This window comes from Apteryx rowi, unplaced genomic scaffold, assembly GCF_003343035.1.
Source record: "Apteryx rowi isolate R43461 unplaced genomic scaffold, aptRow1 scaffold_71, whole genome shotgun sequence".
Classification (NCBI taxonomy): Eukaryota; Metazoa; Chordata; class Aves; order Apterygiformes; family Apterygidae; genus Apteryx; species Apteryx rowi.
In genome coordinates this window covers 607,742-629,719 of record NW_020450994.1, presented here as the reverse complement: position 1 = coordinate 629,719, position 21,978 = coordinate 607,742, and the positions used below count along the sequence as shown (strand labels likewise).

Genomic DNA, 21,978 nt, shown 5'->3' with positions numbered 1-21,978 from the left:
CTTTTTAAAATAAAGTTCATGCAAATAAAGTTAAATAACAAAACGTATTATACTAATTCCAAGCCCCAATTTACCTTGAGAACTGGTCAGAGTTCTGACAATACAGATTGTAGGCCACACCAATTGAAACAGACAGTTTCCAGTCCCCAAGCCTGTGTGTCAGCCACACAGCCTCTGGCACGAGTCCACCAACAAAGAACAAGTCCAGAGCATAGTCAGCCGTCCACACAGAGGAAAGGTTCTGGTCTCTCACAGCTCTGGTAACCAAGGAGTGTTGCAGGGGAACAATACGAGGAGATACATCTGAGGCACAAAAATACATCTTAATATTCATCTTATAGTATGCAGATCTACTTAAGCAATCCAGAGTTTATACTATGAAACTTTGTTCACACTGCTTTCTGATTCAATTCAGTGTACAATTGCGCTTTATTAGAGATGTGCTACAGAGTTTATCGCCAGCAGGTAGATGCAGTTCATGCTATGATACAATATTAAGTTCAGAACAGGCTATTTCTCTGCTTAGTAATGTGGGGTATGTAAGCATATGCAAGATTTGTGTGTTATTCTTACTTAAAAGATTTAATCACACTGATGGAATACTTGTGAGTATGCTATATGTGCTGGTGATATTTCAGAGGGTACATTTGAGAAAAAAGGAAATAGATTTTTCCTACTGTACCCATGTTGTGTATACTTGCTAGGCTCCTTATTGTACAGGAGGTTAGAAAGCTACAGTGCATTTTGGGGAAAGAATAACACATTATTTAAGAGAGCAGACTAAGGTTAAAGACAAATTTAGTATTTTTTTTTCTTGAGGTTTAAATTGTTTTTCCAACATTTTATTTCCTGGTTTTCATAGAGAGGTACATTCAGTGTTCAGGAAACCTAGAATATAGCTAATCAACATGAACTCTACAGAGTGAACCTGCTTCCCCCATCCTTTCTGYTGCTATTGAGGCAATGACATTATTAATTATTAATGGAAATATTCACACTGAACCTGCCTGTGGAATATAAATTTTCTTTGAAAAACTCACTATGTACATGGATCTTTGAATAATGCAAGTATCAAAATCAAGGTCTTATTTTCTAGGCTGTGTCTGAAAAATTGTCTGATTAAAACATCCAGATAGACCATGCAGAAATACATACTGGTGCCTGTTGCAGCCCAGGAATATTAAAAATAATCTATGTATTCAGATAATTTTAGAAAATCTAAGCAATCAAATTAAGTCAATATTATAGAGCAATATCTGACTTTACAATACCAACTTAGTATTAAAATACTTAAAATACTTTTAATATAACACTTTTTTTTATGCCGGTGGACATTAAATCACTTTCAATCATTAACTCTGAAACCAAAAATTTTCTATGAAGGGAAATCCTTAGACAGAGTTTCTTACAGAAAACAGACAAACCACTCACTGTGATAAATGCCCATTCTCAGAAAAATGCTGAAGGTAGGACTTAAACTTGTAAGTACTACTTGAGTTCAATGACAAATCAGCTTGCTCTGATACTATGGTGTCTGAAGCACTTTGGCTTCCAAGAGCCTGATTCTTACTGAACTAGCAAAAAATATTTTTTTCTGGATTTTTGGTTTGGGTCATTCCACATCACAGTCCAGTCTGAATAGTTTTAAAGCACTGATTTTTCTCCCCATTTTGGGATGATCAAAGTCAGAATAAGAGCCACAGGTGTAAGCAAAAGTAGTGCAAGAACTGTGAAATCATATTGTTGCACAATTTGGTGAAAAAAATGCATTCTTTTCCTTGAATATCAAATTTAAATCACTAGTCTCAAAGCACAAAAAAAGCGGACAAAAAAAAAATTCATGTTACAGTATGGATTACATAATTCAGTTGCTCCTTAAAATATTAGCTTTAAATACCAAAATATTTTCAATAATCAACAGATGCAAAATACTCATCTTACAAACACACACACACATACACACACCACACACAGCCCTCAACAAAAATATCTGGATAAAACTAAGTTATTTCATCTTTACAATTAATAATGTTGAAAACCATAAATCACAAAGTTAAAGCATAATATTTAGCATTTATATATAGATGAAAAATTTATAAGAGTTAAGCACAGCAAATTAAACTACTTTGTAAGAAAATACCTGGTTTGATGTGAAGTGGATGCAGGATGTCAACATTGTGTGGGGGAAGGATATAAAGCAGCTGATTTGTGAAATAAGCGGCCATGAATCGTGCCATGGATTGAATCACAGCCATAGCTGCTTCAGTATGAACATCTGTTATCCTCCACAGTTCATGCTGAGAATACTTGGTATCTAAAAAAATAGATGTCAAATTAAAACATTYGGAGGAAAATTACTTTAAATTTGAATGCTTTGAATGTTTAATTACAGCTTATAAAATGTTTCTTTTAAACAAGCAAACTAGGTTATTACTTAACTTCTTGACAAGCTTCCAGGACTTATCTTTTTCATTAATTACATATAGTATTAAAGACATTCATATTAGGTTTCTAATGACTACAGATGGACCCCTAATCTCCAAATTTAGATCAGATGAGTCAAAAACTCTGTTTAAATTTGGAAATTCAGACCCAATATTCTGACTCAGCAGGAAAAGGATATAAGCATTTGCAAAAAACTCCAGTGTCAATTTAGGATTGGTGATCAACCCTAAATCAGCTATTTCATTATCTCATATCATAATAAGACAGATCAATATAAAATAAAATTATGCCATTTTCCCCTTATTTTCCTCAGCCAAAGTCTTTTCCTCAACCAGATGTGAACCCAAGATTATTTAATCAACCCACACTTCCACTATAAATTACACAATAAAAAAACATTGTCTGAACAGCTACTCCAATAACTGCAACTGAAAGTACATCAGGATCAGAAAAAGATTTCTAAGGTCACTGAAAACAGACTTCAGACTTGTCCAGTATAAATAGAAAAGAATAGTGTCAAGTGTGTGTATGAAGGCATTGAAACCAGACTCTAGGTCATCCAAACAGTATTAACACATGCTACTATACCTCTACTTTCACGCCATGTAAACATACCAGAAAAAATTTCCATCTGCCTTACTGAGAGCTGCGATCGCCTTAGAATCTCTCCTACCAGATGATCACAGAGTCCCTGAGCCTCACACAAGTTATAGTGATATAGGTGGCAAAATAATATAGCAAGATAGTATCTACTTTGAAGAAAACGTGCTCTTTTTCCTCCTGCATTAAAAGAAAAAAAAAAGGAAAGAAAAGAAAGCAAAAACACAAAAACAGACATAGCAGGTCTGAAAGTATGGCTTCCTCCCTCTCCAAAAAACACATCTACACAAATATATACTCTGAGAAACTACTGGTAATACAGGGAATAGAACTCAGGTGCAGCTATTTTAGGAGATATGATCCTCCTTCAATCTATAAGGTACCAGAGAGTCAATGCTCATTCTTAACAGTTTCACTTCTAGAGAAGCACAGAGTGTAACTGTTAAGACACAGCAAAGACAGCACAGCTCAGGGGAGGCTAGTGTTTACAGAAGGGACGCCTGAGACAATGAGATTAACTCCTGATTTGCTTAGGGATCCACCAGGTTTCAAATACCCTGAAGTCTTTCTGCACGGTTCTGAATGAGATATTCCTCATCTTAACAATCAGAGGAAAAAAAAAATTCTCATGATCCCTGGGAAGAGTTTTTGGAATATCTGTTTCCAACCAACTTCTGCATAAACTCCCATCACAGATTCTTTTTAGTCTTTTTATTCCCCAACCACTCAAAGTCTTCTGGTTTCATTATCATAACAATTGATTTTTGTTCATCTGTCTTTCACTGTTATTTTCTTGCTCAGAAATCTACTTSAAGTTTTTCAGGACCAAGTACATTATAGTCATAAAAAAACCCTGATGTCAAAATAGAAATGCATGGAATTTTCTTAGAGAGCAATCAAGTTAAATTTTGACTGGTCTGTATTCAAGTCAGCTTAATTTCATATATGCATCCTTTATCATTTCTTTATCCTTTATCCTTTATCCTTTTTTAATCTGTCTTCCTTTCTGAAGAGCAACAGAGAATCATGTATAACTATGTAAAGTGATTACACAAACATCTAAAAAATGGATTATTTTATCTCTTACCATTTGCTTTGATTTCATAAAGAGATTTTTTCCATGCATCCACAGATTCTCTGTATGAGCCTAAAAGGAACTTCTCCTCACCTTTAAAAATCATACATTCAACAAGTTAAAAGCTTCACATAGTCAGTTTTACACATGCACACACACACACGCACATAAACGTAACCATAGTTAGGTACTTCAGTATTCAAAACCCACAATAATTTATTAATGGGGAAAAGCATTTTCTCTTATCCATTTTCAGATTKCATATGATATGAAATAAGTTTACTGTAAAAAATAGTTGTAAAACTACGTAGGAAACTGAACATATGTTTTGTTTCACTGTAAAAGCAGTTCCAAACCACAGGTCTATGGACCATTACACATTTCATCTCTCTAAATTCCACCTCTCCACCTCTATTCCCATTCCAATTTTTAGTCCATTGGTCAATTTCAAACTACTTTGACAGAAAAGTAGATTATCACACATATATTTGTATTTCTTAAAGTTAGGGGAAATAAATAAATGAATAATGACAGTATCTACTCTGAAGAAAACATGTTCTTTTTCCTCCTGCATGGAATGGGAGAAAGGGACAGGGAGAAAGGGACAGGGAAAGGAAGCAATAAAAACAAAACCAGACATAGTATAAAACAAAAATTTACAAAAGCACAGCCCCTGGGCAGAGCAGAAGGATAAAAAACTAGTGCYGCCACAGAAGGGAAGGCAAGGACAGGTCTGCCACTCACATTCTGCTTATTAGCAGCTAGCCAGTTGAGACATGCTGGCAAGCTCAGCAGCGTGTATGTGATTAGATTGTCCATAATGTGCATGTTATCTATTTGGCAAACTTAAGAAGGTAAATAAAGAACATATGGAAGGGGTGGAAAGCTGCATATATTGTTGTGATCAAAGAGACATCTGAAGGAGCTAATGTATTGTATGGAGTGATGCATGAGGACAAGCTAGAAGTATCATTCCAGGGAGGGAGATTAGTGATATGGAGAAGACTGAGTATTGCGGTGGGAGACACAAGTGGGAAGCTGGCTTTATAATAGTGGAAGGGGAAAGGAAGACAGAGTAAACATAGGGCACTAATGTGTAGGAAATGAAGCTGTAACCACGTTCTGTTTGCAGAATAAACATACTACATTACGTCTATTAGATCAGGTCATGCTAGATTAGACACTGAACTGAAGTTGACTACATTCATGCACACATGACATGTTCGTGCCCACAGTGACCACACAAAGTAAAAGGGATATCTATTTAGAAATCTTCTAAGAGACACACTGTGATGCCCATCCRCCTCAGATGAAATAAGACTGTACAAACCAGATCAGGATTCAGATCTTGCTTTCAGATTCTCTAAAAATTTCAAATCTAGGGCGTGATGCATATCAAATTGAAGTCAATATAATTTTTTTAATACATCATATTTTTAATACAAGCAGAGCTCAACAGGCTCTGAAGGATATAATACGATCCACAGAGACGCACTGGGACACGAAGTATTTAAKAAACACTTTTGATAGGAATTCTTAGAAAAGTCCTGCTATTAACTAATTATTTAAGCTGATAAAGTCAGTTATTAAAAATTAGGTCCAACTTATCTGCAAGCTAGTATTCAGTCAACAGTGCAAATACCTAAGTATTATAGCTCTTTCCAAAGTACTAACCAGCTACAGAATTAAGCTTCAAACGTTGTTCTAAGGTCACTCCTGAAGACTGGAGGGTTGCTTGAACATGACTTAAAAGTGATGAGACAACAGACTCTTCATCTGCATTCTTACATGTTTTTCTGTTCAGCTGCATTTGATACCAAACAACTTTCTTGTATAATAACTGCCAYAGTACAGTCAACCTGTAGTTCAAGAAGTGTAATATTATGAAAAAATTAAAAGGTTAGCAAATTTACTTTTGGTTATCTGTATATAATGCAGATAAAAATATTTTCTTGTATTTTGCATTATGGATCTAAAAAATTAAATTATATTTTATGTTAAAAACAATTCTATTGACTATAATAAAGGGGRGGAGGAATCATTTTTTGCCCTAGTGTTTGCTTTTTTATCACCAAACATTGTTATGCCTACATATGTTCAGAAGAATCAACCTGCTTCAAGCACCCAAATGCTGGCTTCAAAATGAATTTGTGGCTGTCTAAAGAACAGAGAAATGAAACCACCTCGATAAACCTTCAAAACAGATAACACAGTCTTTATAAATTAAATTGATGAAAAATACAACAATAGAGTCATAGAAAAAAGCAAAGCCAGTGAAAAAGCTGACTGCAGAGCACAAATCTAGGGCTGTCAAGCCCCTGCAGCCCAGTACAGTACTATTAGATGTATCAGCTCAGATTTGCAACAGGCTTGTGAGTAAAAACATTTTAAACTGCAATACCTGGACTGATGCTAAACTACCAGGCAACCTGGTGGGAGTTGCTAGCCCACCAATTATCTCTCAGCTCACTGGCAGTAATTAGTTAAGTCCCCATAACTGAACTACATTCAACTATAGGTCTGAGCCCTGATCTGCATGCTTTAAYAGTTYGTCAGATTTTTCCACAGAGTATGACACAGAAATAAAATCAAAAGGATGTTATAATTACTGTATAATTAAGAAATAAAATAGTAGTTCAAATATTTTTTCCATGCAGAGATCAATCATACCTTTTTTCTGTTTTTTCATCATGGTTTATTGCTTGAGGGGKCTCTCTGAGCAGAGATTTCAGTGAGCTGAATTGCTGAGTAGCACTCTCATCAAGAATTAGGAAAACAGGCATCACAAGGGAGTCAAGCTCCACAAGACTATTAATATCAGAAGACGCAAAAAAATTCTCATACTGTGGTATGCACATGCTACTTAGAGTGTGAGAAACCATCCTTAAAAGACAGAAGCATGCCAAAAGGTTTTTTGAGAACAACTGATCTTGTTGCTGAATAAGGATCAGTTTTATAGTTTGTAAAGTCAGCTTTGCCAAATGCCCAGTCAAACTGGCTCTTGAATGCCCGTACAGGAGAGTTAAACACTGCTGAAAATATTTTAACACGTAATGCATCCAGTGAGTATTCTTCACAGACTTGTTTAAAAATGCATCCTGGTTTAGTGAAGAGCATTTTATGAACTGCAGTATGTTGAAAAAATGGGTAAAGCAGTTTACTGTATAATTCAGCAAAGTATCTTTCTCTTGCATATTTTTTGAAACTCCTATCTGCCATGCAGTAAGGAGATTTTTCTGAATAGAATTTAGTTCCACTGATAAGTTATCTTTCTCTTCAGTAACATCCTTTGCATGAATAGTATCAAACATTGATGCAAATTCCAAATGACCTTGATCAGCTTTACCAACAAATGAACTGATTCTTTGGCTAGAGAAGCTGAACGAGCTATTTTGAAACTGCTTTTCATCATCTGATTCTTCTTCATAATCCTAAATCAGACAGAGACAAAAAATAAAGTTTAATTCAAGCCCATTTTCTCAAAACAGACTGCAAGGAATTAGAGTTCAAGTCAGTCTCACATATGAATCTTTATTCTTAATTAATTTCCTGTGTAGCTATTCTGGATAAGGCAGCTACATTGCTAGTAAATTTAATTCCTTAGCAATTTCATCTAGAGTGAAAACCTAGATAGGGTTATTTGTAATAGTTCTGTAGATAGAAATCTATCACCTAACAAAAAAAAAAAAATTACATTGTATGCACAGCAATAGTTTCTAAAACAGAAACTGAAATCCTGTCCTTTACTACTAAGAGAAGCATAGAATATGAGGAAGTGTTTTTTTCCAGATACCTGTAAAGTACTAAAACCATGTAGCAAAAGCTCAGATACATGTCCTAGAACGAGAAACTTCATCAGAGAAACAAATCAAAAGACAAAGCATGAAATGGAGTTGGGAAAGGCTGCACAATGACTTTGATCATGGAGCCATTCTACCTAAAAACATATTCAGATTTTAGAATTGACGCAAGTCTAAAATTGAGGATAAGTAACTTATTTACTAATAATATTATTTACTAATTTACTATTTACTAATAATATTATATTTACTATACTTCATAGCTCTTATCTGTGTAACATTATATTTTATTATACAGTGAAGCTAAAACTAAAACAAACTGACGTAGATGTACACCAGTATGTATTTCTAAAAAGTTAAATTGTTTCTGATAGAAATAGTAAGATGTTTGAAAACAAAAGTGTCAAATGAGAAAAATCAACCATCTCTCGTACCTATAAAGAATTGAGAACTTAACCAAATACGAAATTACTTTAAACATCCTTAGTAAGAGCAAATATACCTAAAATATTATTTAAAAAAAATTCTTTACATGTAGAACATCTTAAAATCAAATCATTTGCATAATTATAAGTGTAAAAGATGCTACTGAATACCTGTAAATCCATGGTTTTCTCACTCATTTCTGTTGTGTCCTCTTCCAGGAATTTTGGAATGGTGGGAAAGATGGATCTTTGATTTTGAGTGTGTTTCAAAAGACTAGCTTTTAAAGACAACAGTGATTGTAAACACAGCCGTCTCCCYTTAGACTAAAAGAAGCAATAATAATGCAAAACATGTTATTTGTCTCTAGTAATAACAAACCAGATCCTTCCCAAACAAAACAAGGAAGCTGGTCCCTGCTATAAAAAGCTTCAGTTTGAAAACCCCAGACAGAAAGAGAGAACAGGTCAGAGGGCATGTGTTGCACAGAAACAAACTATCATTTGGCCGTGCTTTGGGAATGCAGTATTTCTTCTACACCAGACAACTTTATTTTACTTCATGCTGAAAGAATATGCTTTCTTGATCCCTCAGATGATCCCACAAGCTTGCAAATATGTAGGACTTTCTTGTGTTCTTAATAACAATACACCTCTAAGTCCTCAAATCCTTGTCCACTCTATCTCATTCATGAATGCCATCATATCATGCATCTCTAAAAATTCAAAATACAAACAGATAGCCACTGGAAGACAATTGGCATTCAATGTCTATTAGCAAACACAAAAGCTCTGAATATCTACTACATCTTAGGGAGTTAGGTGGTTGGTAGTAGTTGCAAAACCTCTTCTTTCAAAGGTTTCCCTTTTTCCATATTTAGCTCAATTTGTAAGTGATTGAAAAATAAAACCAAAAGCGGTTTAGCAAGCTTTAATTGACAATGCCAGTTGAGGACCTAATGGCTACATGCTCACAATATCATTGGGACTGCTGCTGCTGCCTGCTCTAAAACAGCAGCAACCTCTCTAAGATAGAGAAGTTTTAGAGCACCCTTTCTGAATCACTCTGAAAGGATGAACTGGTCAGAGTAGCATAATATCTGCCAGTGCTCTGATCCAACTCTCTAGAAACATAAATCCATTCAATTTCTTTTAAAATTATCTGAAAAGATTTTATAATGACAATTTAGACCGTCCCCTTTACTACATTTCACTGAAATGCTACCCAAACAAAGGAACAATTTCAGAGAAAACTGTGTATTCAGTGTTTTCAAAACAAAAGTATAATTTAAAGGAATCTATGCAAGTTTCACAATAAAGTAAATCAAGGTACTCTGTTTAAAATCGTGCATTTTTATACTTATCAAGTTTTTTACTTAAAGCCCACAAATAGAATCCATAACTTTACCTTACAGTTCATGAAATTCTGACGGATATTTTCAAGCCGTTGGGTTGAATCAAGCAAAAGGGATCTTACAAATCCTGATGGTGAAAGGTTGTTAGGAAATCTTAGCACTGTTATCATGTATCCATCCGAAACAATGAGGTAGGGTAATCTTGAGTGTGAAGCAACAGAGAATCTCTGTCTCAAAAGGTCACTTTCAGAAGCTGAAGAACCAACAGACTGACTAGAGTCTTGACACAAAGAGTGCTGCTGTCTAGCAAGTAAAATAAAGATACATCAAAAAAATGAGAAGCAACTACCATATGCAGAAATCATGAATGGAATAGAGTAAAAATAACTTATGAACATTTTATACCACTTACACAAAAAGCTAGATAATAAAATTATGATATAGAAATTTAATGCCAAATTGGAAATAATAATATGATTTATATAATATTTCCTAAGAAAATAATATGAACATACTTAAAGTTATTTTTAATTCACAGAGTTGCAACTGCAGAAAAATACTGACATCTTGCACAAATCCAAGGTGGTCATCCTGCAAAACTTTAGAGGCTTCCTTAAATTTATGTATTCTGAGTAGAGCTACTGGCACGATAATGTATGAGAAGTGCTTCCAGGATGAAATTCCTAAGTAACTTCAAATAAAGTCATGTATGAAAAAAAGACGCCCGAAGTCAGAATCTTAATATTTCAGAATCAGCTCAGTCATTTAACAGAAATATTTTAAATCAAAACACAAAAGGTCCAAAGCTATTTCTTACAACGAAAAGACTGGAGTTTCAGGAAGCTGTCCTGTGCATGTGTTCTAATATTAATATTAACACCATAATATTTTGAAATAATGTGCTCAATAACTGATTTTTTTCTGTTTCCTGATAGTCCAAAAGTTAGTAGATTATTTAAAATCTAAGGGAGCTGCATATATTAAATAAATGTAGTTAAGATATTTTAATACATTTCAATATCTGATTTTTCAATCTGCCAGTGTAAGAGGTATTATGATGCTTTTTTGTAAATATATACATTTTGTCCACTTTTGTACATCGAAGGTTGCAATAATCCTTGATACTTTTAAAAGATTATTAAAGATGCTAGTTCTTTAATATTAGTTTGTTTTAAGTTATGTATGACTCTGCTCACTTATCATCTGTATAAATATCAATTCTAACTTAAGAAAATAACTGGTAAAAATAAGTTTGTTAGTTTTACTGTGATCCATAGAAACAATATGCAATGGATGCATTATCTAAAGACTAGATAYAGTCTAGATATTTCTAGATTACATTTAAGATATTTCTAAGATATGATGAAACTAAGCATCTTAAAAATATTGTATATAAACAAACACCAGGAAAGATCTGAATGTTTCATGGGGTAATACATTTATACATTATCTGGCTTTAGTCAGGCAGTTCTAACAGGACTTTTTAAAATAATATAGTAATGTTTAAATTTTATGTTGTTTCTTCTAGGTATTCAAGTTGCATTACTTTTTGTATCTTACAGTTTAAGCTAAAAAAAAAGTGTTATCAGATTTCCTTTACTTATTCCTCCCCCATCCCGCAACCCCAACACCACAGTTTCAAAATCTGAACCTGGAATAACCAAAATGTATTTCAATACCTAACTATTTTTTGTCCATGCAAATATCTTATTTAAAAGATTTGATATAGAAATGTGATATGAAGTCTTGTAAATAAAATTAAACAGTCAATAAGGAAAACTCACTGGATTAATATTAATCTATACTTTTAGCATTTCCATAAAGTTGATTTCTTCCTACACTAAAAAAACAGTATTTTTAATTATCATGAATTTCATAAACACTTAAATATGTAACAGCCCCAAAAGTCACTTAAATAATGTATACTTACATTGCCACAATGCCAATTTTTCATCAGGCAAACCCATTATAAGAAATAGAAGAGAACTATGAATGAGAAACAGATATTGAGAAGAAAGACACAAGGAAAGCAAAAGACTGAATTTGAAAGATGAGTTTATTTAAAATTGTAAAAAATATGTTAGAAAGTAAGATATGATCATATGACAAAGACATATAAACATTTTCAAACTCTTTTACCTGTATGTTATTAGGGGATGAAATGGAATAAACTCTGCTGGTCCAAATTCTACAGAGCAGCCTGAAGTAATCAAGGTCAGCAATTCACCCATACAAGTCAATAAAATCAAAGATCCACGTTTTAACATGCAAGCCAAGAAAAGGCTATCAGGAGTCCAACTCATGTCGCCAACCCAATAAGACCTAAATAGTGCAGGGAAAATATTTGTATTTCTCTGTCAAATCACTGTAACCAAAGTCAGGATAATTTGGGGGGGAAAGAGGGGAGGGGGATACAGCAACAGGAGAAACAATATCAGCTACTGACCTGACAAATTTGGATGGGACCATGCTATTCTTGCTACTGCAACCTTTAAGGCTACCCGAAACAGTTACAAAATTCAGCGTGTTTAAAAACAAAATCTGAGATGCCTAAAAAGAAAAAGCACAATGGAAAAGTTCGTATCAAAATACAATTATTGTAAAAAAAAAAAAAAAAAAAGAAAAAGAAAAAAAAAGCTTTCTATTAGCAATTTATGAATTAAATTTGATGTACTGGAAACATTATATGAAAGTGACATTACAACTCAGCATTACTATTTAGAGCATTAGTTAACTCTTACATATATTTCTGAACTTGAAAAATAATTAAATCTTATTATATGCATTTTTTTTCTCTCTCTCTCTCTCTCTCTCTCTCTGTCTTTTTTCGTTTTTTTTTCCCCCTAATATCCCAGAAATAATCTAAGATCCCTCTTATCTGTCTTATTGGTGAATAAGCATTGGTGCTCTGAAATACTGCATCATCTCCTCTTGGAACATTACATAGGCTGGTCAGTATTTCCTGGCATCAGTAGCACTAAAACATACAAAAAGATTTGGCCTGAGATTTGGTGTTCTTGAGTTGTTAGAAGGAATACCTTTATGAAGCGGGACCATAATCTCTTTCCCATCTTCAGCTGAGGCCTGACTGAGAATCATTCAAAACCTTTGCAGATACAATGTCTGAATTTAGTTTCTTTTTTATTGTACTTCTGGAAGATTATAGATGAAAGACTGGCTGGTATGGAGTTCTTAACYGAATAACAGCATTCAAAGAATTACAAGTTGGGGCAGGACTTCTTGGCTGTGGATACTGATATGAATGTAATCCAATGCCTTGCTGAAAATCACTTCTAAAACAATTCAGTGGATCACTTTTATCAGACTTCATTCCAACTGAACTATTAGCTTAAGTGATATACTGTCTATTGTTCATACCTTTGGATCATTTTGATTAATGGCTACTGCAAGTAAAAGTCCATCTCTTGCAAATGCGGTTAGCAAAGCTCCTCTTGACTTTACAGACACACACTGAGGAACCAGATTAGCAAGAGAACAAGTCTGCTGTACCCAGTGAATCTGATATGGCAAAGAACTAAATACCAAAAAAGAACAACAAAAGCAAGAGGTTATTCAGCAGTACTGAATRGAATGATTCATACATCAGAAAAATTCCAACCAAAACAGGGACACACAAAACATGTAAAAAAAAAGAAATCATGTTATCTTCAACAACATTATAGATGAAAGGTACTCAGGATTTACAAGAGTTTAAAAATGGTATCTAAGTGATAAGAATGATTTTTGAGAGATGGAAATTTGGGCTGTGCATATAAAACATCCCAGTAAATGCAGATACATGTTATAGAACTAGGACATTCATATTCCAGCCAGGAGCAGCCTCATCAGACAGTATAACATCAACAAACAAAAGGCTATTCAGAATTTGAAAATGGAAATTAACTGCTCTAAACAAAAATTCGTAAAGATTCAAAACATGACAGAAAACACAAGAGTAAGACTGCACTTGAAAAAATGCTAACTAACATAAAAAATAAAGATGAAAAGTTATGATGGAGAAATTAAATATATCACTGTAAMTAATGAGATTGAGTGACGGTAGGCACAAAAAAATTGAGCGATATGGTTGAGAAATGTTACAATGAGGGGAGAGCAGTGGATGTTGTCTACCTAGACTTTACAACTCACATAAAAGGTGTTTCTCACACAGCAAGAGGAATGGACTATGCATGTACTCAGAAACATTTTTCAATTGCATTTTTAAGTGGTTGTATCAGCATAACTCTATCAGTAAATGGTCTCATCCCAGTTAAAAAAAAATAAATACATCTATGTATCCTAGGTGTAGGAGATAACAAAGGGAACAGAAAACAAATACAATAGATGAATATTCATAATAAAGAAGAGAAAGAGATATATGGGTACTCAAAGCCACATAGCATGCACTAGTAATATGAGAAAAACAAGAAAAGGAGAATCTATTAGCGCTATTCAAAAAACCTCCTGACAGCAACAAATACATCTGTGTGCAGGCACAGGTATGTATAGATACTCGCATATATATTATGATAAATACATTCAGTTTTATTTAGGTGTAAACCATTTTTTACTAATGAACTATGGAATACATATATAAATGCTGTTGCATTCACCACATTTAAATACTTGAGAATTACCGTTTTGTCCATGTACAGATACATAGTGTGATGCAAGCTATGAAGGTACATATGCAAATATAGATAGGTGTTTGTAACCATTAGCTAACTGTATATTAATGTGAATAGCATGTGTCGATATGCAGCTTTGAAACCTGACTCTGAAGCACTTTATAATAAACTCTTCCTCTTAAACTAACATAATTTCAAATAGCTTTGAACTCACCTAACACATCTGAGGCTATTTTCATGCCATCGGAGAGCCAAAAATGTGAGCACCAAGCATTCTCCAGAGTAGAACACAAAAGTGCACAAACAGCAATCACCCAGTATCTGGAGGAAAACAATCACACAAACAAAAAAAACAATCAAAACCCTGATTACGCACAGTTTTCTGTTTAATGACTTATGTATTTAGCTCAATAGCTATGACAATTCAAATTAAACAACATTATGTTGTCATTCAGGAACGTAAAGGCAGGCAAGAAGATACTGGGCTAGAAGAACTTTGGTCTGATCCAGTTTGGCCGTTCTTATGCTGTCATTAAACCTAATATGAACTGAACAATTAGGTCTACACACAACACCAAAGACGTAACTATCAGAACTCACTGTAGCTTCTGAGGCTCCAATTTACTTAAGAGATGAGACGTATTGCTTTAGGGCTTATTTTTTTACCTCATTTTGTATGAAAGCAGCATGCACTCCAGTTTCTTTTTCATCAGTGGAAGGCAACATGATGGATGCATCAGGCAAAATTTGCGTCCAACGCCCAGCCATTGAAGAATTTTTAGAATAGTATGTATTTTCATGTTCTGTGCTCTCCCATAGAAAGATGCATGCCGTAGGAGTAGTGAATAGTACCTTTCTGCCATCTCCAGATATATACAAGCACAATCGCATCAAGCACTCTGGAAAAAATAACAATGCATCTGAATAGTTTCTCCTTTTCTGTTGGATTTATATTTTAAAATGAAAGGAAATTTCCTTCTTCTCAGTCACAACAAATCCAAGCTTCCATGTTAAAGATCTTACATTTCCAAACTTCACCACTAGTAGCAGACCTTTTGCAGTGGTAATGTCAGACTGGATCCCCCTTTTTATGCATTTTATGAATTTTACGTAAGCCTTCCCTGAGATGGTCTTTCTTGAAATCTTGAAGCCTTTCATGAGAACTATGAATAAATGCGTAAGTGCTCTACTTATCTATTACCTTCAGCTCCTAAATGCACTACTGATCTTCACTGAAATGACGGAATTGCTTGTACAATATTTCACTTTGCAACATGATATTAGTGAGATTATCTAATACAAGACAGTATTTTATGCAAAGTTTACAGGTTCAAGCCTTTACAGTATTCTTTCCAAGTAGCATTTGTCATTGAAAAATACTTACAGAATAAACTTAAAATGAAGCATATATGGCTTAAATCAAGTGTACAYCTGCTTTAAGTTGTATTACAAAATAAAGACGTACTGTATTTAAAATTGAATTATTGTTTACAGGAGCTTTGAGAATTCAAAAATGTATCATTTAAATGACAAAAAGGACATCTGTCAAAGCTTAGGTAGCACATAAATCATACATATGTAAAACAACATAAAAATATAGCTTTTACTTATGTAATAACATCTAATAACAAGAGGGAAAACACTTTGCCTCTACTCAATTTTCAACGGGACACAGTGAAAAAAGCCCTACCTTGTGCTGCTAAAACAGCCTTCCTAGACTCTTCAATTGCTGGCACGATTTTCAAGAAGTCTTGATCTTTATTCCAAAGAAATAGTTCTCCTGTTGTAAGTATTCCTGCCAACCAAGCACCTGTATTCATCGTTAGAGAGGTGTTTAGAACTGTATTATTGTTAAGTATTTAAAATCACTTCCCTTCATTTTGGTCACAGTTCTACAGCTGAAACTGAACTGGCAAATTCTTTGGATATTGTATCTTTCTAAACTTCTAGAATTACAAATAAAATAATTTGATTCTGTAACACATGAGATATTAATACTTAACCATTTCTTGATGTTGTTAAGACGACTACATTTTTTAGCAATGACTGCAGCCGAGGTATTTTCTTCTTTGTCCTCCCTGATGCCAGGTTAATTTCATTTATATGTTTATCATCTAGAAGAAAAATAGCCTCTTTTTCCTGTTTAAAGAAAAAGAAGAGTATCTAATTTTTTAAAATGCTATTTTCTATATTTGCCTGCAAAATAATATATAGACAAAAAATGTTAGAGTGACAGGGAAAAATAATGAAAAAAAGAAAAGTTATTACTGCAATTGCCATATTAATTCTGCACAATCTTCTGCACAGTCACTTTACAGTACAACATCATATCTAGCATCAACCTAAACTGATGCAGAATTTGGTCAAGTTTTAAACTAGTAGGCCACACTTACAATCATTAGTAAAAAGTTCTTCAAAGTACTTCAGCTGAACTAGCTGGCAACTAATGCAAGATTAGACTCTAGTTATCTCTTCCTGCACTACTGAATTCAGTGATATTTTTGTCACTGATTACAATGGAAGGACTGGGCCTTTAATGGTTACCTATTTAAACTCAAATCATACATTAAAAGAGAAGAAAAAAGTCTAGTCTCACGTTATCAAAAGTGCATAAGAAAGYATGCCTTTCAATGGATGCAGCAAAGAATGGGAAAATGACTTTTGTTCACAATTTCCAAAGATGTACTTTAAACTAGTGCTTTCAAAATAACAACATAATCAAGTAAAGAACAYGTTTTGGAAAAAACAAACAAACAAAACTTTTCATTGTGTATCTGAGCAATTTTGAATCTCTGGCCTGAAGTCAAAAACATAGTAAAATTAGCCATTTATCTCAATAACKCCTAAATGTAGTAGTTTGAAACCATCTCCTGAAGCTTTCCTAACTCCCCCATAAAAAAAGAAGTGTTAAGCAAGTTTTACATGATTAAAACATATCTATTCTTTGCAGATTTAAATAAAATTTCACTCATCTCACCTGTCCAATCCAGGAGATGCGAGGCCATGGCTTGCTTTGTTTGATACATGTAGAGATGAGAACGTCTAGTTTAATCTCCATTCTCATTAAACCCCTTAGTAACCATAAGAGAGAAAAACAAATGGTTGCTTTTCAACATACCTATAAAGAATTGGAAAAAAAAATGTTTTTATTATTTTGGTGGAGGGTAGAGTGTAGGAATCAGGACAAACACTCTTAACTACAGCAGCTTCCCGCTAAACACAAAGAGAATGGATATTTATCTACATTTCCAAACTAAGCTTAGATAGCTATTAATAGTTGCACAGCCCACAGAATATTTGCAGTTCAGCCATGCAGGTTACATGCTTGTTCCAGTAACAGAAGAGAAAGTTTTCTCAAGCAACCTCTCAGCACCCACCTCTAACCCCCAGCTGCCTACTTCCTCTGCTCCAAAAGGCTTATTTTCTTCATACTGTATGCAAAAACTGGCACTAGCACTTTTAAAGGGTGCAGCATATTGGARGGTATCTGCTCTTATATATAACATTTTAACACTTAAATAATTTTTATTAGCTCACAAACAGCACAGTTTCCAGTTGACTAAAACTATTCAATCAATATGGTTAACTAAATATTGACAAAATATAGTTAACTACATTTTTAAATACCACTTAAATATTTAAATATCAAGCAACATTCCTAGATGTCAGGAATATGCAAAGTAATTCATGTATACCAGAACTGCCATACTAATATGTCAARCTCGCTTAAAATTGGCAATGCTATAGCTCACTGAAGACTTTTGCAGTGTATCTGCTTAATTTAAATAAGTAACCTAATTCTGAAAAAAAATGATGTAGCAACCATTTTTACCTTCCCACAAGAAAAGATGTAAGAGAGAAAGAAAAGCATACAGAGTAAGTCATAGGGCAGGCAACAACATTATGGAAAAACATAAAAAATACTTAAAAAACCCCTGAAAATAAAACATGCACTTATATCCAAAGACGACCTGTATTTCTATTCAGTTATACTTATTACAGGAACCAGACTACAGAATATCAAGCTCTACAATGTAGCTTCATACACTATATACATATAACATTACAATTTGTATTTTGAAACAGTCAAACCCATTCTGGATATGCTTCAGTTAGGGAATTTCTTCAGATTATATGCTGAACTAATCTTTCACACATAAAGAGAATAGACTATTTTGTGTGTGGAATCTCATTTTCATCTTAATATTATATGGATATTAATATAAACATTAGCATTACAAAACCATGACTCATTATACCCTTCTAGCAGCTGCAACTCAGGTTTTTTCTCTCCCTCCAGGAAGAATGTTACAGTTCACTGCTTCAGCATTCGAAAGGGAATCTTTGCAGAGCTAACCACCACGATGATTTTAGACTCTGAGCTCAAGTTCTTGAACCAGCATCCCCAGAAAACAAAAATATGTAGCGTGCTAGTTTTGTCATGCTCTCTTTCTAGCAGTAGTTAACAAACCAAAGTACACTTTTCACTTAGGTTTGTGGCTGTGTCGGTCAGAATGTGAAACCATATGATGGATCGTGAGATGCCTATTAGCATTCCACGGTACTGAAAGTGAGGATGTTGGCAGTGCTGGAGGTCTTACACCTGCTGACACACAGTCCCTGACAGCACACTGCAYACCGTGTTAAATGACAGCCCTTCCACTGGGTCAGCTTCCAAACAATCCCTGAACTGCTTTCCTGATGCATAATTTACTAAAGGAAGCTTCTTGGTACATGCCAAATGAGCCGATACCACCAGTATCTTTCCAGACTCCATATTTATGAACTTGAACTTCAAGTCAGCAAGTCACATGCTAGTCCCCAGGTACCAAAAGGGCAATATTTTTATCAATTCTTCAGAATGAAAAGCATAAACAGTGCTTATGCAGGTAAAACTTACATGCACCTGAGAAAACAAGGCAAGTAAAGGAGGAGAAGATGAAAGCCTGGTGAGATCTGGGGGCCGGCAGCACTTGTGTAATGAAAGAACGGGCCAGGGAGCAGAAAGAGGACTGAGAAAATTTCCTCCCCAGGAGTCACCTCCCGCCCCGGGGCGACCCACACGGCACGCCACACAACCGAGGAGGTCCGGGCACGGCTGCTAGGCTGCTGCCTCACGTGTCAGGCAGTTTTTGCACCTTGCTGCTCGCAGGGGCACACAGCCCTCGCAGCGAGCCGCTCCCCACTGCGCGGGGGAGCGGGGGGCACAGGCCTGTCCCCCTCCTCAGGAGCCAACCGCGCGAATCCCAGCAGCGCTTTTGCCACAGGCAAAAGCAGGGGCGGTCTCAGGCTCATCCCCGGCCCTCGGGGCGCAGACAAAGCGGGACCGCGCGGGCCCTCCTCGCTGCCCGGCACCGCCTCGCCACCGGCGGCAAAGCTGGGGCGCCGAAGGGCCGCCACGTCACCCGGCAGCACCGACCGCGCAGCCCCCGCCGGGCCCCGGCGCCGCCCGGGCCGCACTCACCGCGTCGCCTCCAACGGCTGCCAACGGCCGCCGAGCCAACGGCCGGGGCGGGGCGAGGGGAGCGCAGTGCGCAGGCGCGGGCTCCGCCCGTCGCGGTGCCATCGTCTCGTTCTCCCCCCCCAAGCACGGCGGCGGGGCYCCGCTTTTCTCCCCGGGCTCAGGCTGCGGCTTCCCTCTGCCCCTGGCTCCTGAACCCGCCGGCTTCGGGGGGGGGGGGGGGCAGGGTAGAGATCTCCGGCGTTTCGGGAGTTTAACATTACCTGGCTGGTCACGGTACTGCGTGAGCTGACTCCGGGCAGGTGGCGCGTCCGCAGCAGGATCGCCCGGAGCGCGCTGAGCGGCCGCACTCACCTGCGGGCAGGCGGCGGGGCCGCGCAGCCTCCGGGCCTGGCGGCGGCTCTCCGCCACCTGGGGCGATGGCGGGACGGGCGCAGAAAGCAAAGCAGGGTTATATAAAATATGTACACGGTAGGCTATGTAAACATACACAATATATTCATATTCAGAAAAAAACGTGGATGGATTTCCATAGACAGCAGGACACCTTTAAGCAGCTCTAGGCAAAGCCAACGCTCCCTCTCAAGTAGAGGGATTTAGGTGAAATACCGAAGGGAGAGCTAGCAGGCAGCGGCTCCGTGTTTCATCGCCTTGGATAAACACATTTCATTCCCTTTAAACCGCTGCTCCCCCAAACCAGCTCTTGTTCCTCAAACAAGACTAGTCCGAGGTTGTTTCTACCTTCCCTTAAGCACAATCTGTAGATGGAGAACAAGTAACATTGTGACACATTAAAAAAATAAAAAAATCTGACCAAAGTAATCACCCAATTATTAATAGTTTTGTTAACCTATTCACTTGAGAAGTGGTTCGCATTGGTCAGGCACTTCCCTGCAGATGTCTGTGTCATCTACTGCATTAATACACCCATCCCTTACCTCTGATCTCAGATTTCTATATCCCTCCAAATTTAAAAAGGGAAAGACAATCTGTGCTTTCTCCAAATTAGACAAGCAAGGACTATGAAAACAGAAGGCAATGTTTACACTGAAATTAACTGTAATAATATGAAAATATCAAAGCTAACTCTTTATAAACTTTGAAATGCTCTACAGATAAAACTCAACATTGCTAGAAGCATTCTTATTCTATAAACTAAGAATGAAGACCTGAACCTCAGGTCTGTGATTTGTGCCTGTTCCCAAATCTTTGGCATACTCTTGTGCAAATATTAAAATATGAGTTAAATAGATCAGGCAAAACATGGGACATAACTTGTATAGGGTTTGAACAGACCTACAGTAACAAAACAGGACAAATATACATGACACCCTTGGTGTGAAACATAGCTACCACCAGAAAATGTAACATTTAAGGATAGTATACTTTATATATGTTTTCCCAGGAAATTACTCTATTTAGATAATACTTTGTGAGGAAATTTCAACACTGACAAAGAGAAAAGTCAATATTAAGATTTCAGCTTTATTTTGATCTAACAGGAAAGCTAAAAAAACCCCAGATTTATTCTAATTTACATATTACTTTACTGGGCCCATTCTCTCCCTGAAAAACATAAGAATGTATTTGACAGTTTATAGGGACAGAAATTTCATGGCTGTTTTTAAACAAAACTTTAGGGCATAGTAATCAGATCAGGAAGAACAGGCTATAAATAGGTGACTTGCATGTAAATAAATGCCTTAATTCACAACTCTCTTCTCTGTTTTGGAACAGCTGTGATAAGTAACTATACTCAATCTCCTGGTAAAAGATTACATTAATCTACTTTGTATGTATAAAGAAAGATATTTGTTTTTTCCCCCCCACAAAAAATATCTCCGAACTCTTTGATGGTTTACTTAGGTAGAAAAGTTAAGTTATTTGAGGAAGACTAAAGACCAGCATAAACTGGTAATTTCTTTTGCATGATACAGAGTTTATGCTACAGAATATGTATACAATGCATGGTAGTAAAATAAAGACAAAACATCTTTACACTTAGTTGTAGGATGAGAATTTAAATTCTAGGAAGCATGCGGATAGAATAATGTGTAGGTTTTGCTCATTTTAAGGAATGTACACAAGTTGGTGCTTGTGTGCATGTAACAGAAGTAGACATAAGTCGCTTCTTTTGTCTTCTTTAGCTCATTTTAACAGATACACTATATTTATTAAAATGGAACAGGGAA

At 35.9% G+C, this 21,978-nt stretch overlaps 1 protein-coding gene across 3 annotated transcripts in view; it reads right to left on the bottom strand.

Annotated features, from left to right (window-relative positions):
- Positions 1–19,829, bottom strand: part of CPLANE1 (ciliogenesis and planar polarity effector 1) — a 57,429-nt gene extending 37,600 nt beyond the window's left edge. For 2 of the 3 annotated variants that reach the window (XM_026087191.1, XM_026087193.1), the window contains exons 1-17: positions 19,790–19,829; positions 17,303–17,443; positions 16,329–16,464; positions 16,016–16,135; positions 14,992–15,224; positions 14,540–14,646; positions 13,076–13,232; positions 12,144–12,247; positions 11,837–12,019; positions 9,751–10,000; positions 8,517–8,669; positions 6,791–7,551; positions 5,795–5,979; positions 4,133–4,213; positions 3,061–3,225; positions 2,141–2,314; positions 75–303 (exon numbers count right to left, since the gene is read on the bottom strand). In XM_026087191.1, coding sequence (XP_025942976.1) covers positions 75–303; positions 2,141–2,314; positions 3,061–3,225; positions 4,133–4,213; positions 5,795–5,979; positions 6,791–7,551; positions 8,517–8,669; positions 9,751–10,000; positions 11,837–12,019; positions 12,144–12,247; positions 13,076–13,232; positions 14,540–14,646; positions 14,992–15,224; positions 16,016–16,135; positions 16,329–16,464; positions 17,303–17,389 — 3,125 coding nt within the window. In that variant the 5' untranslated portion in view covers positions 17,390–17,443; positions 19,790–19,829. Of the gene's footprint in view, positions 1–74; positions 304–2,140; positions 2,315–3,060; positions 3,229–4,132; positions 4,214–5,794; positions 5,980–6,790; positions 7,552–8,516; positions 8,670–9,750; positions 10,001–11,836; positions 12,020–12,143; positions 12,248–13,075; positions 13,233–14,539; positions 14,647–14,991; positions 15,225–16,015; positions 16,136–16,328; positions 16,465–17,302; positions 17,444–19,789 lie in introns of all 3 variants that reach the window. The other variant, XM_026087192.1, reaches the window with a different exon arrangement.
- Between the last annotated feature and the right edge of the window lie 2,149 nt (positions 19,830–21,978).